A 17,227-nucleotide genomic window follows, 5' to 3' on the forward strand; every position below is an offset into this window, starting at 1 on the left:
TAGCTGGTATAAGTTATACATCTTCTTGTATATAGTGATATGGAGCATGCTGGTATAAGCTGGGTATCTTCTGTATATAATTATATATGTACAGCTGGTATAAGTTATACATCTTCCTGTATATAGTGATATAGAGCATGCTGGTATAACCTGGGTATCTTCTGTATATAATTATATATGTACAGCTGGTATAAGTTATACATCTTCTTGTATATAGTGATATAGAGCATGCTGGTATAACCTCGGTATCTTCTGTATATAATTATATATGTACAGCTGGTATAAGTTATACATCTTCTTGTATATAGTGATATGGAGCATGCTGGTATAACCTGGGTATCTTCTGTATATAATTATATATGTACAGCTGGTATAAGTTATACATCTTCTTGTATATAGTGATATAGAGCATGCTGGTATAACCTGGGTATCTTCTGTATATAATTATATATGTACAGCTGGTATAAGTTACACATCTTCCTGTATATAGTGATATGGAGCATGCTGGTATAACCTGGGTATCTTCTGTATATAATTATATATGTACAGCTGGTATATGTTATACATCTTCTTGTATATAGTGATATGGAGCATGCTGGTATAACCTGGGTATATTCTGTATATAATTATATATGTACAGCTGGTATATGTTATACATCTTCCTGTATATAGTGATATGGAGCATGCTGGTATAACCTGGGTATCTCCTGTATATAATTATATATGTACAGCTGGTATAAGTTATACATCTTCTTGTATATAGTGATATGGAGCATGCTGGTATAACCTGGGTATCTCCTGTATATAATTATATATGTGCAGCTGGTATAAGTTATACATCTTCTTGTATATAGTGATATGGAGCATGCTGGTATAACCTGGGTATCTCCTGTATATAATTATATATGTACAGCTGGTATAAGTGATACATCTTCTTGTATATAGTGATATGGAGCATGCTGGTATAACCTGGGTATCTTCTGTATATAATTATATATGTACAGCTGGTATAAGTTATACATCTTCTTGTATATAGTGATATGGAGGATGCTGGTATAACCTGGGTATCTCCTGTATATAATTATATATGTACAGCTGGTATAAGTTATACATCTTCTTGTATATAGTGATATGGAGCATGATGATATAACCTGGGTATATTCTGTATATAATTATATATGTACAGCTGGTATAAGTTATACATCTTCTTGTATACAGTGATATGGAGCACGCTGGTATAACCTGGGTATCTTCTGTATATAATTATATATGTACAGCTGGTATAAGTTATACATCTTCTTGTATATAGTGATATGGAGCATGCTGGTATAACCTGGGTATCTTCTGTATATAATTATATATGTACAGCTGGTATAAGTTATACATCTTCCTGTATATAGTGATATGGAGCATGCTGGTATAACCTGGGTATCTTCTGTATATAATTATATATGTACAGCTGGTATAAGTTATGTATCTTCTTGTATATAGTGACATGGAGCACGCTGGTATAACCTGGGTATCTTCTGTATATAATTATATATGTACAGCTGGTATAAGTTATACATCTTCCTGTATATAATGATATGGAGCAGGCTGGTATAACCTGGGTATCTTCTGTATATAATTATATATGTACAGCTGGTATAAGTTATACATCTCCTTGTATATAGTGATATGGAGCATGCTGGTATAACCTGGGTATCTTCTGTATATAATTATATATGTACAGCTGGTATAAGTTATACATCTTCTTGTATATAGTGATATGGAGCATGCTGGTATAACCTGGGTATCTTCTGTATATAATTATATATGTACAGCTGGTATAAGTTATACATCTTCTTGTAGATAGTGATATGGAGCATGCTGGTATAACCTGGGTATCTTCTGTATATAATTATATATGTACAGCTGGTATAAGTTATACATCTTCTTGTATATAGTGATATAGAGCATGCTGGTATAACCTGGGTATCTTCTGTATATAATTATATATGTACAGCTGGTATAAGTTATACATCTTCCTGTATATAGTGATATGGAGCATGCTGGTATAACCTGGGTATCTTCTGTATATAATTATATATGTACAGCTGGTATAAGTTATACATCTTCTTGTATATAGTGATATGGAGCATGCTTGTATAACCTGGGTATATTCTGTATATAATTATATATGTACAGCTGGTATGAGTTATACATCTTCTTGTATATAGTGATATGGAGCATGCTGGTATAACCCGAGTATCTTCTGTATATAATTATATATGTACAGCTGGTATAAGTTATACATCTTCCTGTATATAGTGATATGGGGCATGCTGGTATAACCTGGGTATCTTCTGTATATAATTATATATGTACAGCTGGTATAAGTTATACATCTTCTTGTATATAGTGATATGGGGCATGCTGGTATAACCTGGGTATCTTCTGTATATAATTATATATGTACAGCTGGTATAAGTTATACATCTTCTTGTATATAGTGATATGGAGCATGCTGGTATAACCCGGGTATCTTCTGTATATAATTATATATGAACAGCTGGTATAAGTTATACATCTTCTTGTATATAGTGATATGGAGCATGCTGGTATAACCTGGGTATCTTCTGTATATAATTATATATGTACAGCTGGTATAAGTTATACATAATCTTGTATATAGTGATATGGAACATGCTGGTATAACCTGGGTATCTCCTGTATATAATTATATATGTACAGCTGGTATAAGTTATACATCTTCTTGTATATAGTGATATGGAGCATGCTGGTATAACCTGGGTATCTTCTGTATATAATTATATATGTACAGCTGGTATAAGTTATACATCTTCTTGTATATAGTGATATGGAGCATGCTGGTATAACCTGGGTATCTTCAGTATATAATTATATTTGTACAGCTGGTATAAGTTATACATCTTCTTGTATATAGTGATATGGAGCATGCTGGTATAACCTGGGTATCTTCTGTATATAATTATATATGAACAGCTGGTATAAGTTATACATCTTCTTGTATATAGTGATATGGAGCATGCTGGTATAACCTGGGTATCTTCTGTATATAATTATATATGTACAGCTGGTATAAGTTATACATCTTCTTGTATATAGTGATATGGAGCATGCTGGTATAACCTGGGTATCTTCTGTATATAATTATATATGTACAGCTGGTATAAGTTATACATCTTCTTGTATATAGTGATATGGAGCATGCCGGTATAACCTGGGTATCTCCTGTATATAATTATATATGTACAGCTGGTATAAGTTATACATCTTCCTGTATATAGTGATATGGAGCATGCTGGTATAACCTGGGTATCTTCTGTATATAATTATATATGTACAGCTGGTATAAGTTATACATCTTCCTGTATATAGTGATATGGAGCATGCTGGTATAACCTGGGTATCCTCTGTATATAATTATATATGTACAGCTGGTATAAGTTATACATCTTCTTGTATATAGTGATATGGAGCATGCTGGTATAACCTGGGTATCTTCTGTATATAATTATATATGTACAGCTGGTATAAGTTATACATCTTCTTGTATATAGTGATATGGAGCATGCTGGTATAACCTGGGTATCTTCTGTATATAATTATATATGTACAGCTGGTATGTTATACATCTTCTTGTGTATAGTGATATGGAGCATGCTGGTATAACCTGGGTATGTTCTGTATATAATTATATATGTACAGCTGGTATAAGTTATACATCTTCTTGTATATAGTGATATAGAGCATGCTGGTATAACCTGGTTATCTCCTGTATATAATTATATATGTACAGCTGGTATAAGTTATACATCTTCTTGTATATAGTGATATGGAGCATGCTGGTATAACCTCGGTATCTTCTGTATATAATTATATATGTACAGCTGGTATGTTATACATCTTCTTGTATATAGTGATATGGAGCATGCTGGTATAACCTGGGTATCTTCTGTATATAATTATATATGTACAGCTGGTATAAGTTATACATCTTCCTGTATATAGTGATATGGAGCATGCTGGTATAACCTGGTTATCTCCTGTATATAATTATATATGTACAGCTGGTATAAGTTATACATCTTCTTGTATATAGTGATATAGAGCATGCTGGTATAACCTGGGTATCTTCTGTATATAATTATATATGTACAGCTGGTATAAGTTACACATCTTCCTGTATATAGTGATATGGAGCATGCTGGTATAACCTGGGTATCTTCTGTATATAATTATATATGTACAGCTGGTATAAGTTATACATCTTCCTGTATATAGTGATATGGAGCATGCTGGTATAACCTGGGTATATTCTGTATATAATTATATATGTACAGCTGGTATATGTTATACATCTTCCTGTATATAGTGATATGGAGCATGCTGGTATAACCTGGGTATCTCCTGTATATAATTATATATGTACAGCTGGTATAAGTTATACATCTTCTTGTATATAGTGATATGGAGCATGCTGGTATAACCTGGGTATCTCCTGTATATAATTATATATGTGCAGCTGGTATAAGTTATACATCTTCTTGTATATAGTGATATGGAGCATGCCGGTATAAACTGGGTATATTCTGTATATAATTATATATGTACAGCTGGTATAAGTTATACATCTTCTTGTATATAGTGATATGGAGCATGCTGGTATAACCTGGGTATCTTCTGTATATAATTATATATGTACAGCTGGTATAAGTTATACATCTTCTTGTATATAGTGATATGGAGCACGCTGGTATAACCTGGGTATCTTCTGTATATAATTATATATGTACAGCTGGTATAAGTTATACATCTTCTTGTATATAGTGATATGGAGCATGCTGGTATAACCTGGGTATCTTCTGTATATAATTATATATGTACAGCTGGTATAAGTTATACATCTTCCTGTATATAGTGATATGGAGCATGCTGGTATAACCTGGGTATCTTCTGTATATAATTATATATGTACAGCTGGTATAAGTTATGTATCTTCTTGTATATAGTGATATGGAGCATGCTGGTATAACCTGGGTATCTTCTGTATATAATTATATATGTACAGCTGGTATAAGTTATACATCTTCCTGTATATAATGATATGGAGCAGGCTGGTATAACCTGGGTATCTTCTGTATATAATTATATATGTACAGCTGGTATAAGTTATACATCTCCTTGTATATAGTGATATGGAGCATGCTGGTATAACCTGGGTATCTTCTGTATATAATTATATATGTACAGCTGGTATAAGTTATACATCTTCTTGTATATAGTGATATGGAGCATGCTGGTATAACCTGGGTATCTTCTGTATATAATTATATATGTACAGCTGGTATAAGTTATACATCTTCTTGTATATAGTGATCTGGAGCATGCTGGTATAACCTGGGTATCTTCTGTATATGATTGTATATGTACAGCTGGTATAAGTTATACATCTTCCTGTATATAATGATATGGAGCATGTTGGTATAACCTGGGTATCTTCTGTATATAATTATATAGGTACGGCTGGTATAAGTTATACATCTTCTTGTATATAGTGATATGGAGCATGCTGGTATAACCTGGGTATCTTCTGTATATAATTATATATGTACAGCTGGTATAAGTTATACATCTTCTTGTGTATAGTGATATGGAGCATGCTGGTATAACCTGGGTATCTTCTGTATATAATTATATATGTACAGCTGGTATAAGTTACACATCTTCCTGTATATAGTGATATGGAGCATGCTGGTGTAACCTGGGTATCTTCTGTATATAATTATATATGTACAGCTGGTATAAGTTATACATCTTCCTGTATATAGTGATATGGAGCATGCTGGTATAACCCGGGTATATTCTGTATATAATTATATATGTACAGCTGGTATAAGTTATACATCTTCTTGTATATAGTGATATGGAGCATGCTGGTATAACCTGGGTATCTCCTGTATATAATTATATATGTACAGCTGGTATAAGTTATACATCTTCCTGTATATAGTGACATGGAGCATGCTGGTATAACCTGGGTATATTATGTATATAATTATATATGTACAGCTGGTATAAGTTATACATCTTCTTGTATATAGTGATATGGAGCATGCTGGTATAACCTGGGTATCTCCTGTATATAATTATATATGTACAGCTGGTATAAGTTATACATCTTCTTGTATATAGTGATATGGAGCATGCTGGTATAACCCGGGTATATTCTGTATATAATTATATATGTACAGCTGGTATAAGTTATATATCTTCTTGTATATAGTGATATGGAGCATGCTGGTATAACCCGGGTATCTTCTGTATATAATTATATATGTACAGCTGGTATAAGTTATACATCTTCTTGTATATAGTGATATGGAGCATGCTGGTATAACCTGGGTATCTTCTGTATATAATTATATATGTACAGCTGGTATAAGTTATACATCTTCGTGTATATAGTGATATGGAGCATGCTGGTATAACCTGGGTTTCTTCTGTATATAATTATATATGTACAGCTGGTATAAGTTATACATCTTCTTGTATGTAGTGATATGGAGCATGCTGGTATAACCTGGGTATCTTCTGTATATAATTATATATGTACAGCTGGTATAAGTTATACATCTTCGTGTATATAGTGATATGGAGCATGCTGGTATAACCTGGGTATCTTCTGTATATAATTATATATGTACAGCTGGTATAAGTTATACATCTTCCTGTATATAGTGACATGGAGCATGCTGGTATAACCTGGGTATATTATGTATATAATTATATATGTACAGCTGGTATAAGTTATACATCTTCTTGTATATAGTGATATGGAGCATGCTGGTATAACCTGGGTATCTCCTGTATATAATTATATATGTACAGCTGGTATAAGTTATACATCTTCTTGTATATAGTGATATGGAGCATGCTGGTATAACCTGGGTATCTTCTGTATATAATTATATATGTACAGCTGGTATAAGTTATACATCTTCTTGTATATAGTGATATGGAGCATGCTGGTATAACCTGGGTATCTTCTGTATATAATTATATATGTACAGCTGGTATAAGTTATACATCTTCTTGTATATAGTGATATGGAGCATGCTGGTATAACCTGGGTATCTTCTGTATATAATTATATATGTACAGCTGGTATAAGTTATACATCTTCCTGTATATAGTGATATGGAGCATGCTGGTATAACCTGGGTATCTCCTGTATATAATTATATATGTACAGCTGGTATAAGTTACACATCTTCTTGTATATAGTGATATGGAGCATGCTGGTATAACCTGGGTGTCTTCTGTATATAATTATATATGTACAGCTGGTATAAGTTATACATCTTCCTGTATATAGTGATATGGAGCATGCCGGTATAACCTGGGTATCTTCTGTATATAATTATATATGTACAGCTGGTATAAGTTATACATCTTCCTGTATATAGTGATATGGAGCATGCTGGTATAACCTGGGTATCTCCTGTATATAATTATATATGCACAGCTGGTATAAGTTATACATCTTCTTGTATATAGTGATATGGAGCATGCTGGTATAACCTGGGTATCTTCTGTATATAATTATATATGTACAGCTGGTATAAGTTATACATCTTCCTGTATATAGTGATATGGAGCATGCTGGTATAACCTGGGTATCTCCTGTATATAATTATATATGTACAGCTGGTATAAGTTACACATCTTCTTGTATATAGTGATATGGAGCATGCTGGTATAACCTGGGTATCTTCTGTATATAACTATATATGTACAGCTGGTATAAGTTATACATCTTCTTGTATATAGTGATATGGAGCATGCTGGTATAACCTGGGTATCTTCTGTATATAATTATATATGTACAGCTGGTATAAGTTATACATCTTCTTGTATATAGTGATATGGAGCATGCTGGTATAACCTGGGTATCTCCTGTATATAATTATATATGTACAGCTGGTATAAGTTATACATCTTCCTGTATATAGTGATATGGAGCATGCTGGTATAACCTGGGTATATTCTGTATATAATTATATATGTACAGCTGGTATAAGTTATACATCTTCTTGTATATAGTGATATGGAGCAGGCTGGTATAACCTGGGTATCTCCTGTGTATAATTATATATGTACAGCTGGTATAAGTTATACATCTTCTTGTATATAGTGATATGGAGCATGCTGGTATAACCTGGGTATCTTCTGTATATAATTATATATGTACAGCTGGTATAAGTTATACATCTTCTTGTATATAGTGATATGGAGCATGCTGGTATAACCTGGGTATCTCCTGTATATAATTATAGATGTACAGCTGGTATGTTATACATCTTCCTGTATATAGTGATATGGAGAATGCTAGTATAACCTGGGTATCTTCTATATATAATTATATATGTACAGCTGGTATAAGTTATACATCTTCCTGTATATAGTGATATGGAGCATGCTGGTATAACCTGGGTATCTTCTGTATATAATTATATATGTACAGCTGGTATAAGTTATACATCTTCTTGTATATAGTGATATGGAGCATGCTGGTATAACCCGGGTATCTTCTGTCAGTGACGTCTTCTCTCCTCCTGGAATTTGCTGTATGTTCTGGTTTCGTCCTCCGCTCTTTATAAGGACATGCAGGGAGAATATTTCTGTGGGACATTCTGCCTGAGTGACGGTGATGGGAGCGGGGGTGCCGGGGGGGGGGGGGTGGGGGTGGCGGCGGTGGGTGATGGTGGGGGTGGCGGTGGGTGATGGCGGGGGTGGCGGTGGTTTTGCTGGTGGCGTCCGTGCTGCTGCTGGGACCTCCGGTTCTTCGCTCGTGATTATACGTGACTTGTGGCTCTCATGTCCTGGGATTTGCGCCGTGTAATGAACTGACCGCACGGAGGTCCAGAGTCCCGGCAGCGCTGACCCCGGGGAGCGCCTTACGTCACTGCCCATATACGAGGACCCCGGCATTGTGACGTCAGAGTCTTCCCCGGGCGCAGCGCTTCTGTGCGCCTATACGGTGGGATATGTCGCCACCTTCCGCTGACGTGTTACGTCTGGACTCCTCCCACAGTAAATCTGCGGCAGAGGGAAAAAAGAGATGTGAACAATGCCCTAAAAAACCTGCCGAATATCACTGCGCTCCAAGGAGATTTTGTGTACCGCCATTATCACACACCATGTTACCACTAGGGGGAGCCCTTACATTATGTCCAATATTATTCTCCAGTCACATCCAGAGCTGCAGTTACAATCCTACTGCTACATCATGTCTTATAGTCCAGTCACATCCAGAGCTGCAGTCAGAATTCTGCTTTACATCCTGTCTTATACTCTAGTCATATCCAGAGCTGCAGTGATAATTCTACTGCTACATCATGTCTTTTACTTCAGTAACATCCAGAGCTGCAGTCACAAATCTGCTGTTACATCATGTCTTATACTCCTGTCACATCCACAGCTGCAGTCACAGTTCTACTGCTACATCATGTCTTATACTCCAGTAACATCCAGAGCTGCAGTTACAATCCTACTGCTACATCTTGTCTTATAGTCCAGTCACATCCAGGATTCTGCTTTACATTATGTCCCATACTCCAGTCACATCCAGAGCTGCAGTCACAGTTCTGCTGCTACATCATGTCTTTTACTCCAGTCACATCCTAAGCTGGTGGCTGTGACTCCAGTATTATGGAGAACATTACAGCTGTCTCCGGCAATCCAGCTTTCCCAGACTCCTGAGCGGCTATAACAGGGGGGGTCACTACATGAGTCGGCAGGTTTTGGGGGCCTGGGAAGGCTGCGGGGGAGGTGTGAAGTGATTGTTACTCATTTACCATTCCCTAAATACTCCGTCCATGACCGGAATCCACGGGAATAAGTATGTGCACCCCGGCTACGACCCTCAGTGGCGCTCGAGGGGTTAATGTAATGAGACGTTCCACGCTGTGATGAATTCTCCTTATAAGGACATGTCTGCGGCGCCGCGGCCGCTGCTGATCTCCCCGTCACATGTTATTATATCCGGAGCGGCGCTCCCTCTCAGCCGGGCGCTCTGGACAGGGAAGAGTTAATGAATTACCGCTCCACGGGTGCGGCCGCCGCTTCTGAGGCGACGTTCACACGCAAAGCAAAAACGGCAGAAAATACGGAGCGGATATCAAGGGGAAGACTCTGATTTATGGCTCCGGACGTGACATGCGCTTCTTTTTATGGGGCGTTTTTTACGCGCCCTTTTTGCAAACGGTGCTTTAACCCCTTAATGACCGGGCCATTTTGCACGTTAATGACCAAGGATTATTTTTTGTTTTTCCACGGTCGCATTCCAAGAGTCGTAACTCTTTTTTTATTCCGTCGACATAGCCGTATAAGGGCTTGTTTTTTCCGGGACGAGTTGTATTTTGTAATTGCACCATTTTTAGATGCTTATAACATATTGATTAACTTTTATTAACTTTATTTTAGGAGAGAATTGAAAATAAGCAGCTATTCCAGCATTAATTTTCACGTTATAAGTTTACGCCGTTTACTATGCAGCGTAAATAACATGTTCACTTTATTCTATGGGTCGGCACGATTACAGGGATACCAAATGTGTAAAGGTTTTATATGTTTTTTCTACGTTTGCACAATAAAAACCCTTTTAGAAAAAAATTACTTGTTTTTGCATCGCCGCGTTCCAAGAGGCGTAACGTTTTTATTTTTCCGTCGATGTTGCCGTATGTGGGCTTGATTTTTGAGGGACAATGTCTAGTTTTCATTAGTACTATTTTGGGGTACATAGGACTTATAGATTAACTTTTATTTTATTTTTTATGGGGGGAATGGGAGAAAAGAGAGAATTTTGCCGTTGTTTTTTGCGTTTTCTTTGGACGCCGTTCATCCGGCGGTTTAATTAATGTGTTGATTTTATTGGTCAAGTTGTTACGATCGCGGGGATACCATATATGTGTATGTGTGATTTGTTTTGACCGTTTTACTAAATAAAACCACTTTTTGGGGCAAAAAAGTTGTTTTATTTGACTTTGACTGTAATTTTTTTTTTTTTTTTTTCACAAACTTTATTTAACGGTTTTACTTTTTTTTTTTTAGTCCCACCAGGGGACTTCACTATGCGATATGCCGATCGCATATATAATGCTTTGGTATACTTCGTATACCAAAGCATTATTGCCTGTCAGTGTAAAACATGGCCTAACAGGCAGATGCTGAAGACAGACCTGGGGGTCTTTGTTAGACCCCCGGCTGTCATGGAAACCCGACGGCGACCCGCGATTTGTTTGCGGGGGCGCCGATCGGGAGACAGAGGGAGCTCCCCCCTCTGTCAAACACATTAAATGCCGCTGTCACTGTTGACAGCGGCATTTAATGGGTTAAACTGCCGGAATCGGCGCGCGCTTCGATTCCGGCAGTTGCAGCAGGAGCCAGGCTGAGTATAACAGCCGTGCTCCTGCCGCTGATCGCGTGGGTAAACTGTCAGTACCCGCACCATCACAGGACGGATATATCCGTCCTCCTGCGCGAACTAGCAGCTGCTGAGGACGGATATATCCGTCCTTCGGCGTTAAGGGGTTAAAAAAAACGCCCCATGGGAACGAAACGCCGTTTTTCCCATTGAAATGAATGGGCCGGTGTTTGGAGGCGTTCAGCGTCCGTATTTTCAGCCGTTTTTTGGGACGTTTACGGCCGTGTGAACATCACCCTAAAACTGCGGCCTGTAATATCGGGCGGCCAATCATCAGGGCGAGATCATCGGTGGCCGCGTGATATCGCTCACAAAACCGCGCCGCCACTTCACCGAGCATATCGTCCATATTTTTCCGCTGCATCGCGGCCGCTACGTGACTCCGTTCGCTGCCGTCATTTTTAACTCTATCATTTCCAGAGCGCCCAGCTTAGAGGGGACGGCCGCTGCAGTCCTATGTAAATAAAGCTTCCTCATTGTAGAATGAAAAGTTTCCACTCCTCATCATTTTCAACATCTCTGCTTGCGCTCAGTGAATTAGAACAATCTTGTTTACATTCGGAGCCTGACAATTTGACCTGACCTTATACTTCTCACAGCTGAGGGTTTGTTACATTTGAATCCAGTCCAGACAATCCTCTGTGAGGTGAACAGCTGGGACTCCAGACTGATACATTTTACCTGCACTGATACATTGTAACAAACTGTGACAAGAGAGAGATTTGTGCTGCTGATCTGTTTACCTCACAGAGGATTGTCTACACTGATACATTGTAACAAACCCAAATGATTGATCCCGCTGAGTATATGGGCAGGTACCTCAGGTGGCATTAAAACAGGGTGAGGAGAGGCGGGGGAGCGGCCGGCCCAGATGAGTACATTGTATTCTATCATAGAAGCACAGGATTAGAAAATAGATCAGTCAACAGCAACATGCTGATGGTTTCCAGTCTTTTCCTATTTTACGCAGAATAAGCGGGCGATGTCTTGTGCTGGGCTTCATTATACTGGAGGATCGGCTCTAGTCACCCGCGGTTCTGACCCCACCGCTCTTATCATCTCCGCCGGAGGCTTCAGTGCAGGACGGACACAAGAGGATTCTGGGTAAGACTTTTATTCAATGTGCTCATTCTAGAAGTATAAATATAAGTAACGGGGGATGGTGGCGGGGGAGGGTCATGTCTCCGCCGCTGACTGGTTCTGCTCCGGGGCCATGAACTGGACCTTGGGCACGATGAGTCCCGAGTTGTTCCGCCGCATGGAGTTGGTGCGTCGCATGGAGTTGTTCCGCCGCATGGAGTTGCGTTTCCGCAGGGAGTTCTGGTGGGACAGCTCGCTCTTCTGGAGGGTCTGGATTAATATGGACGGCTTCTCGTCTAGTTCCCGGGCGCTGCAGCGCGGCGTCGCCACTTTTGCCGTGTTACCGAACTTGGAATAGTCCACGCAGTAGACGCCCTCCTCCTCCGACACCACGGACACGAAGCGGTGACCCCACAGGATTTCCTCGGTGATGTAGGAGGTCCGGGCCTGGGTGGTGATCCCGGTGGTCTCCACCACTCCCTCTAGGATGACGATGACCTCCAGGTCCTGAGTGGACAGGTCGGAGGCCGAGACGTCGTACAGGGGACTCCTCCTGTCTATGATGTGGCAGATGATCAGCGGCGCCACCAAGAAAATGTTATTGCTCTCGATGGAGTTGTCCACCGGGACGTCGATCTGATGGATGGGGACGACCTCGCCTTCGGGGGTGACCGTTTTCCTGACCACCTGAATGCGCACGGAGGCGCTGATGATCATGCTCTTGCGCAGGTCTCCCACCCGGAACATGAGGCAAAGTTTCCCGTTCCTCACGGTGATGACGGCGTGGCGGCTGAAGATCAAGGTCTCGGCCCGGCGGTGGGACTGCGCCGTTTTCATGAAGATGCAGCCCAACATGACGGCGTTGACGATTAAACCGACAATGTTCTGTATAATGAGGAGGGAAATGGCGAGGGGGCACTCCTCCGTCATCATGCGCCCCCCAAATCCAATAGTCACCTGAACCTCAATGGAGAACAGGAAGGCGGCGGTGAAGGACCTGCGGAGAGGGAAACGGGGTCAGACTTATAACACCGTCCATATCATACAGTAAATACACTGGTGGGGGCACTGTGGCTGCTACTGCTACGGGGGGCATTGTGGCTGCTACTGTTATGGGGGCACTGTGGCTGCTACTGTTACGGGGGCACTGTGGCTGCCACTGTTACGGGGGCACTGTGGCTGCCACTGTTACGGGGGCACTGTGGCTGCCACTGTTACGGGGGCACTGTGGCTGCCACTGTTACGGGGGCACTGTGGCTGCCACTGTTACGGGGGCACTGTGGCTGCTACTGCTACGGGGGGCACTGTGGCTGCCACTGTTACGGGGGGCATTGTGGCTGCTACTGCTACGGGGGGCACTGTGGCTGCTACTGCTACGGGGGGCACTGTGGCTGCTACTGCTACGGGGGGCACTGTGGCTGCTACTGCTACGGGGGGCACTGTGGCTGTCACTGTTATGGGGCACTGTGGCTGTCCACGTTTTTGGGGGCACTGTGGCTGTCCCCGTTTTTGGGAGCACTGTGGCTGCTACTGTTACGGGGGCACTGTGGCTGCTACTGTTACGGACGGGGGCACTGGCTGCTACTGTTACGGGGGCACTGTGGCTGTCACTGTTATGGGGGCACTGAGGCTGCTACTGCTACGGGGGGCATTGTGGCTGTCACTGTTATGGGGGCACTGAGGCTGTCACTGTTATATTTGCATGTAGCAGAGCATTAGATATGAAGCAGCATGAATGTGATTTGCAGAATTGTTCTTGTTTTTCTGAAATATTCCAACGTGACGTATTTACAGACCGCGAAATGACTGCGCAAATCTGTCCAATCAAATGGAAGGAAAAGGTTTCTCCATCACAGAATAAGAACAATGTGAACCCAGAGCAGCCCCCGAAATGAGAAGTCTCTGTGGTTGTATCTGTACCTGGGAAAGCTGGGTGACAACCAATATGGCTGCCGTTACTGCTGAGGGAGGGGATGCCACCCACTGAGTGGAGCCCGGCGGGGGGGTGGTTTGCATTAAGCGGGGGAGGAGCTACCAGGATCGGCAGCTGAGATCCTTTTTGAACGGGTCAGAGCACGGAGTGGGCCCTGAGACCTCCGGACGCTGCGCCCCTCCCCCCTCCACTTACTTGACGTTGGCCACGCACGGCTCCGGGCTCATTATATTGTCTCTGATGGCCAAGTCCCCGTGAGCAAAGGCCACGAGCCACCACATCATGGCGAACAGCAGCCAACTGCAGAGGAAGGACATGGTGAAGATGACGAGGGTGTGCCGCCACTTCAGGTCCACCAGCGTGGTGAAGACGTCTTGTAGGAATCGGCCTTGTTCACGGATATTCTTGTGCGCCACGTTGCACGCTCCATTCTTTGCTACAAAACGCGCTTTCCTCAGACGGTCACGAATTCTCGGCTTCCGTAGATTTTCAGCAGCGATTCTCGCCAGAACGTATTCCTCGGGTATTATGCTCTTTCTGGCCAACATTCTGCTGATTTCATGCTCCAATTATAAACTGGAATACAAAGGGTGCGGGGGGCGAGAACGGGAGGCTGCTACCCCCGAGGAGCCCAATCTGAAGGAGACAAAACAGACAAAAGGGGTTCAGTCCAGGGAGGTCCAGAAACATGAGAACGCAGCCTAAAGATCAGCGGTGACATCACTGAGAATACAGCCTATCCAATCACTAGAGAGCAGCGGTGACATCACTGAGAATACAGCCTATCCATTCACTAGAGAGCAGCGGTGACATCACTGAGAATACAGCCTATCCAATCACTAGAGAGCAGCGGTGACATCACTGAGAATACAGCCTATCCATTCACTAGAGAGCAGCGGTGACATCACTGAGAATGCAGCCTATCCATTCACTAGAGAGCAGCGATGACATCACTGAGAATGCAGCCTATCCATTCACTAGAGAGCAGCGATGACATCACTGAGAATGCAGCCTATCCATTCACTAGAGAGCAGCGGTGACATCACTGAGAATGCAGCCTATCCATTCACTAGAGAGCAGCGGTGACATCACTGAGAATGCAGCCTATCCATTAACTAGAGAGCAGCGGTGACATCACTGAGAATGCAGCCTATCCATTAACTAGAGAGCAGCGGTGACATCACTGAGAATGCAGCCTATCCACTCACTAGAGAGCAGCGGTGACATCACTGAGAATGCAGCCTATCCATTAACTAGAGAGCAGTGGTGACATCACTGAGAATGCAGCCTATCCATTAACTAGAGAGCAGCGGTGACATCACTGAGAATGCAGCCTATCCAATCACTAGAGAGCAGCGGTGACATCACTGGGAATGCAGCCTATCCATTAACTAGAGAGCAGCGGTGACATCACTGAGAATGCAGCCTGTCCATTCACTAGAGCAGCGGGGACATCACTGAGAATACAGCCTATCCACTCACTAGAGAGCAGCGGTGACATCACTGGGAATGCAGCCTATCCTTTCACTAGAGAGCAGCGGTGACATCACTGAGAATGCAGCCTATCCATTCACTAGAGAGCAGCAGTGACATCACTGGGAATGCAGCCTATCCATTCACTAGAGAGCAGCGATGACATCACTGAGACTGCAGCCTATCCACTCACTAGAGAGCAGCAGTGACATCACTGAGAATACAGCCTATCCATTCACTAGAGAACAGCGGTGATATCACAAAGAATGCAGCCTATCCATTCACTAGAGAGCAGCGGTGACATCACTGAGAATGCAGCCTATCCATTCACTAGAGAGCAGCGGTGACATCACTTAAAATGCAGCCTATCCATTCATTAGAGAGCAGCGGTGACATCACTAATAATGCAGCCTATCAATTCACTTTAAAACAGCGGTGATATCACAAAGAATGCAGCCTATCCATTCACTAGAGAGCAGCGGTGACATCACTTAAAATGCAGCCTATCCATTCATTAGAGAGCAGCGGTGACATCACTGATAATGCAGCCTATCAATTCACTTTAAAACAGCGGTGATATCACAAAGAATGCAGCCTATCCATTCACTAGAGAGCAGCGGTGACATCACTGAGAATACAGCCTATCCCATTTACTAGAGAGCAGCAGTGACATCACTGGGAATGCAGCCTATCCATTCACTAGAGAGAAGTGGTGACATCACTAAGAATGCAGCCTATCCATTCACTAGAGAGCAGCGGTGACATCACTGAGAATGCAGCCTATCCATTCACTAGAGAGCAGCGGTGACATCACTGAGAATACAGCCTATCCACTCACTAGAGAGCAGAGGTGACATCACTGAGAATACAGCCTATCCATTCACTAGAGAGCAGCGGTGACATCACTGAGTATACAGCCTATCCATTCACTAGAGAGCAGCAGTGACCTCACTGAGAATGCAGCCTATCCATTCACTAGAGAGCTGCAGTGACCTCACTGAGAATGCAGCCTATCCATTCACAAGAGAGCAGCGGTGACATCACTGAAAATGCAGCCTATCCTTTCACTAGAGAGCAGCGGTGAAATCACTGAGAATGCAGCCTGTCCATTCACTAGAGAGCAGCGGTGACATCACTGAGAATACAGCCTATCCACTCACTAGAGAGCAGCGGTGACATCACTGAGAATGCAGCCTATCCATTCACTAGAGAGAAGCGGTGACATCACT

General features: G+C 41.7%; 1 protein-coding gene across 1 annotated transcript; it reads right to left on the bottom strand.

Annotated features, from left to right (window-relative positions):
• Nucleotides 1–12,620: 12,620 nt before the first annotated feature.
• Nucleotides 12,621–15,133, bottom strand: LOC142719282 (ATP-sensitive inward rectifier potassium channel 8). Its single transcript, XM_075848770.1, has 2 exons — nucleotides 14,721–15,133; nucleotides 12,621–13,589 (listed from the first exon to the last, which is right to left on the bottom strand). Exons 1-2 carry the CDS (start codon nucleotides 15,071–15,073, stop codon nucleotides 12,689–12,691), a joined length of 1,254 nt encoding a protein of 417 aa, XP_075704885.1. The 5' UTR covers nucleotides 15,074–15,133; the 3' UTR covers nucleotides 12,621–12,688.
• Between the last annotated feature and the right edge of the window lie 2,094 nt (nucleotides 15,134–17,227).

Source organism: Rhinoderma darwinii, unplaced genomic scaffold (genome assembly GCF_050947455.1).
Source record: "Rhinoderma darwinii isolate aRhiDar2 unplaced genomic scaffold, aRhiDar2.hap1 Scaffold_478, whole genome shotgun sequence".
In the NCBI taxonomy this organism is placed as follows: Eukaryota; Metazoa; Chordata; class Amphibia; order Anura; family Rhinodermatidae; genus Rhinoderma; species Rhinoderma darwinii.

Bases quoted from the DNA above. Each gene is read 5' to 3' on its own strand.
- LOC142719282 (XM_075848770.1), bottom strand. From the start codon at position 15,073: ATGTTGGCCAGAAAGAGCATAATACCCGAGGAATACGTTCTGGCGAGA. The intron at 13,590-14,720 runs GTAAGTGGAGGG...CCCTCTCCGCAG, and splicing joins CCGTGCGTGGCCAACGTCAA to GTCCTTCACCGCCGCCTTCC.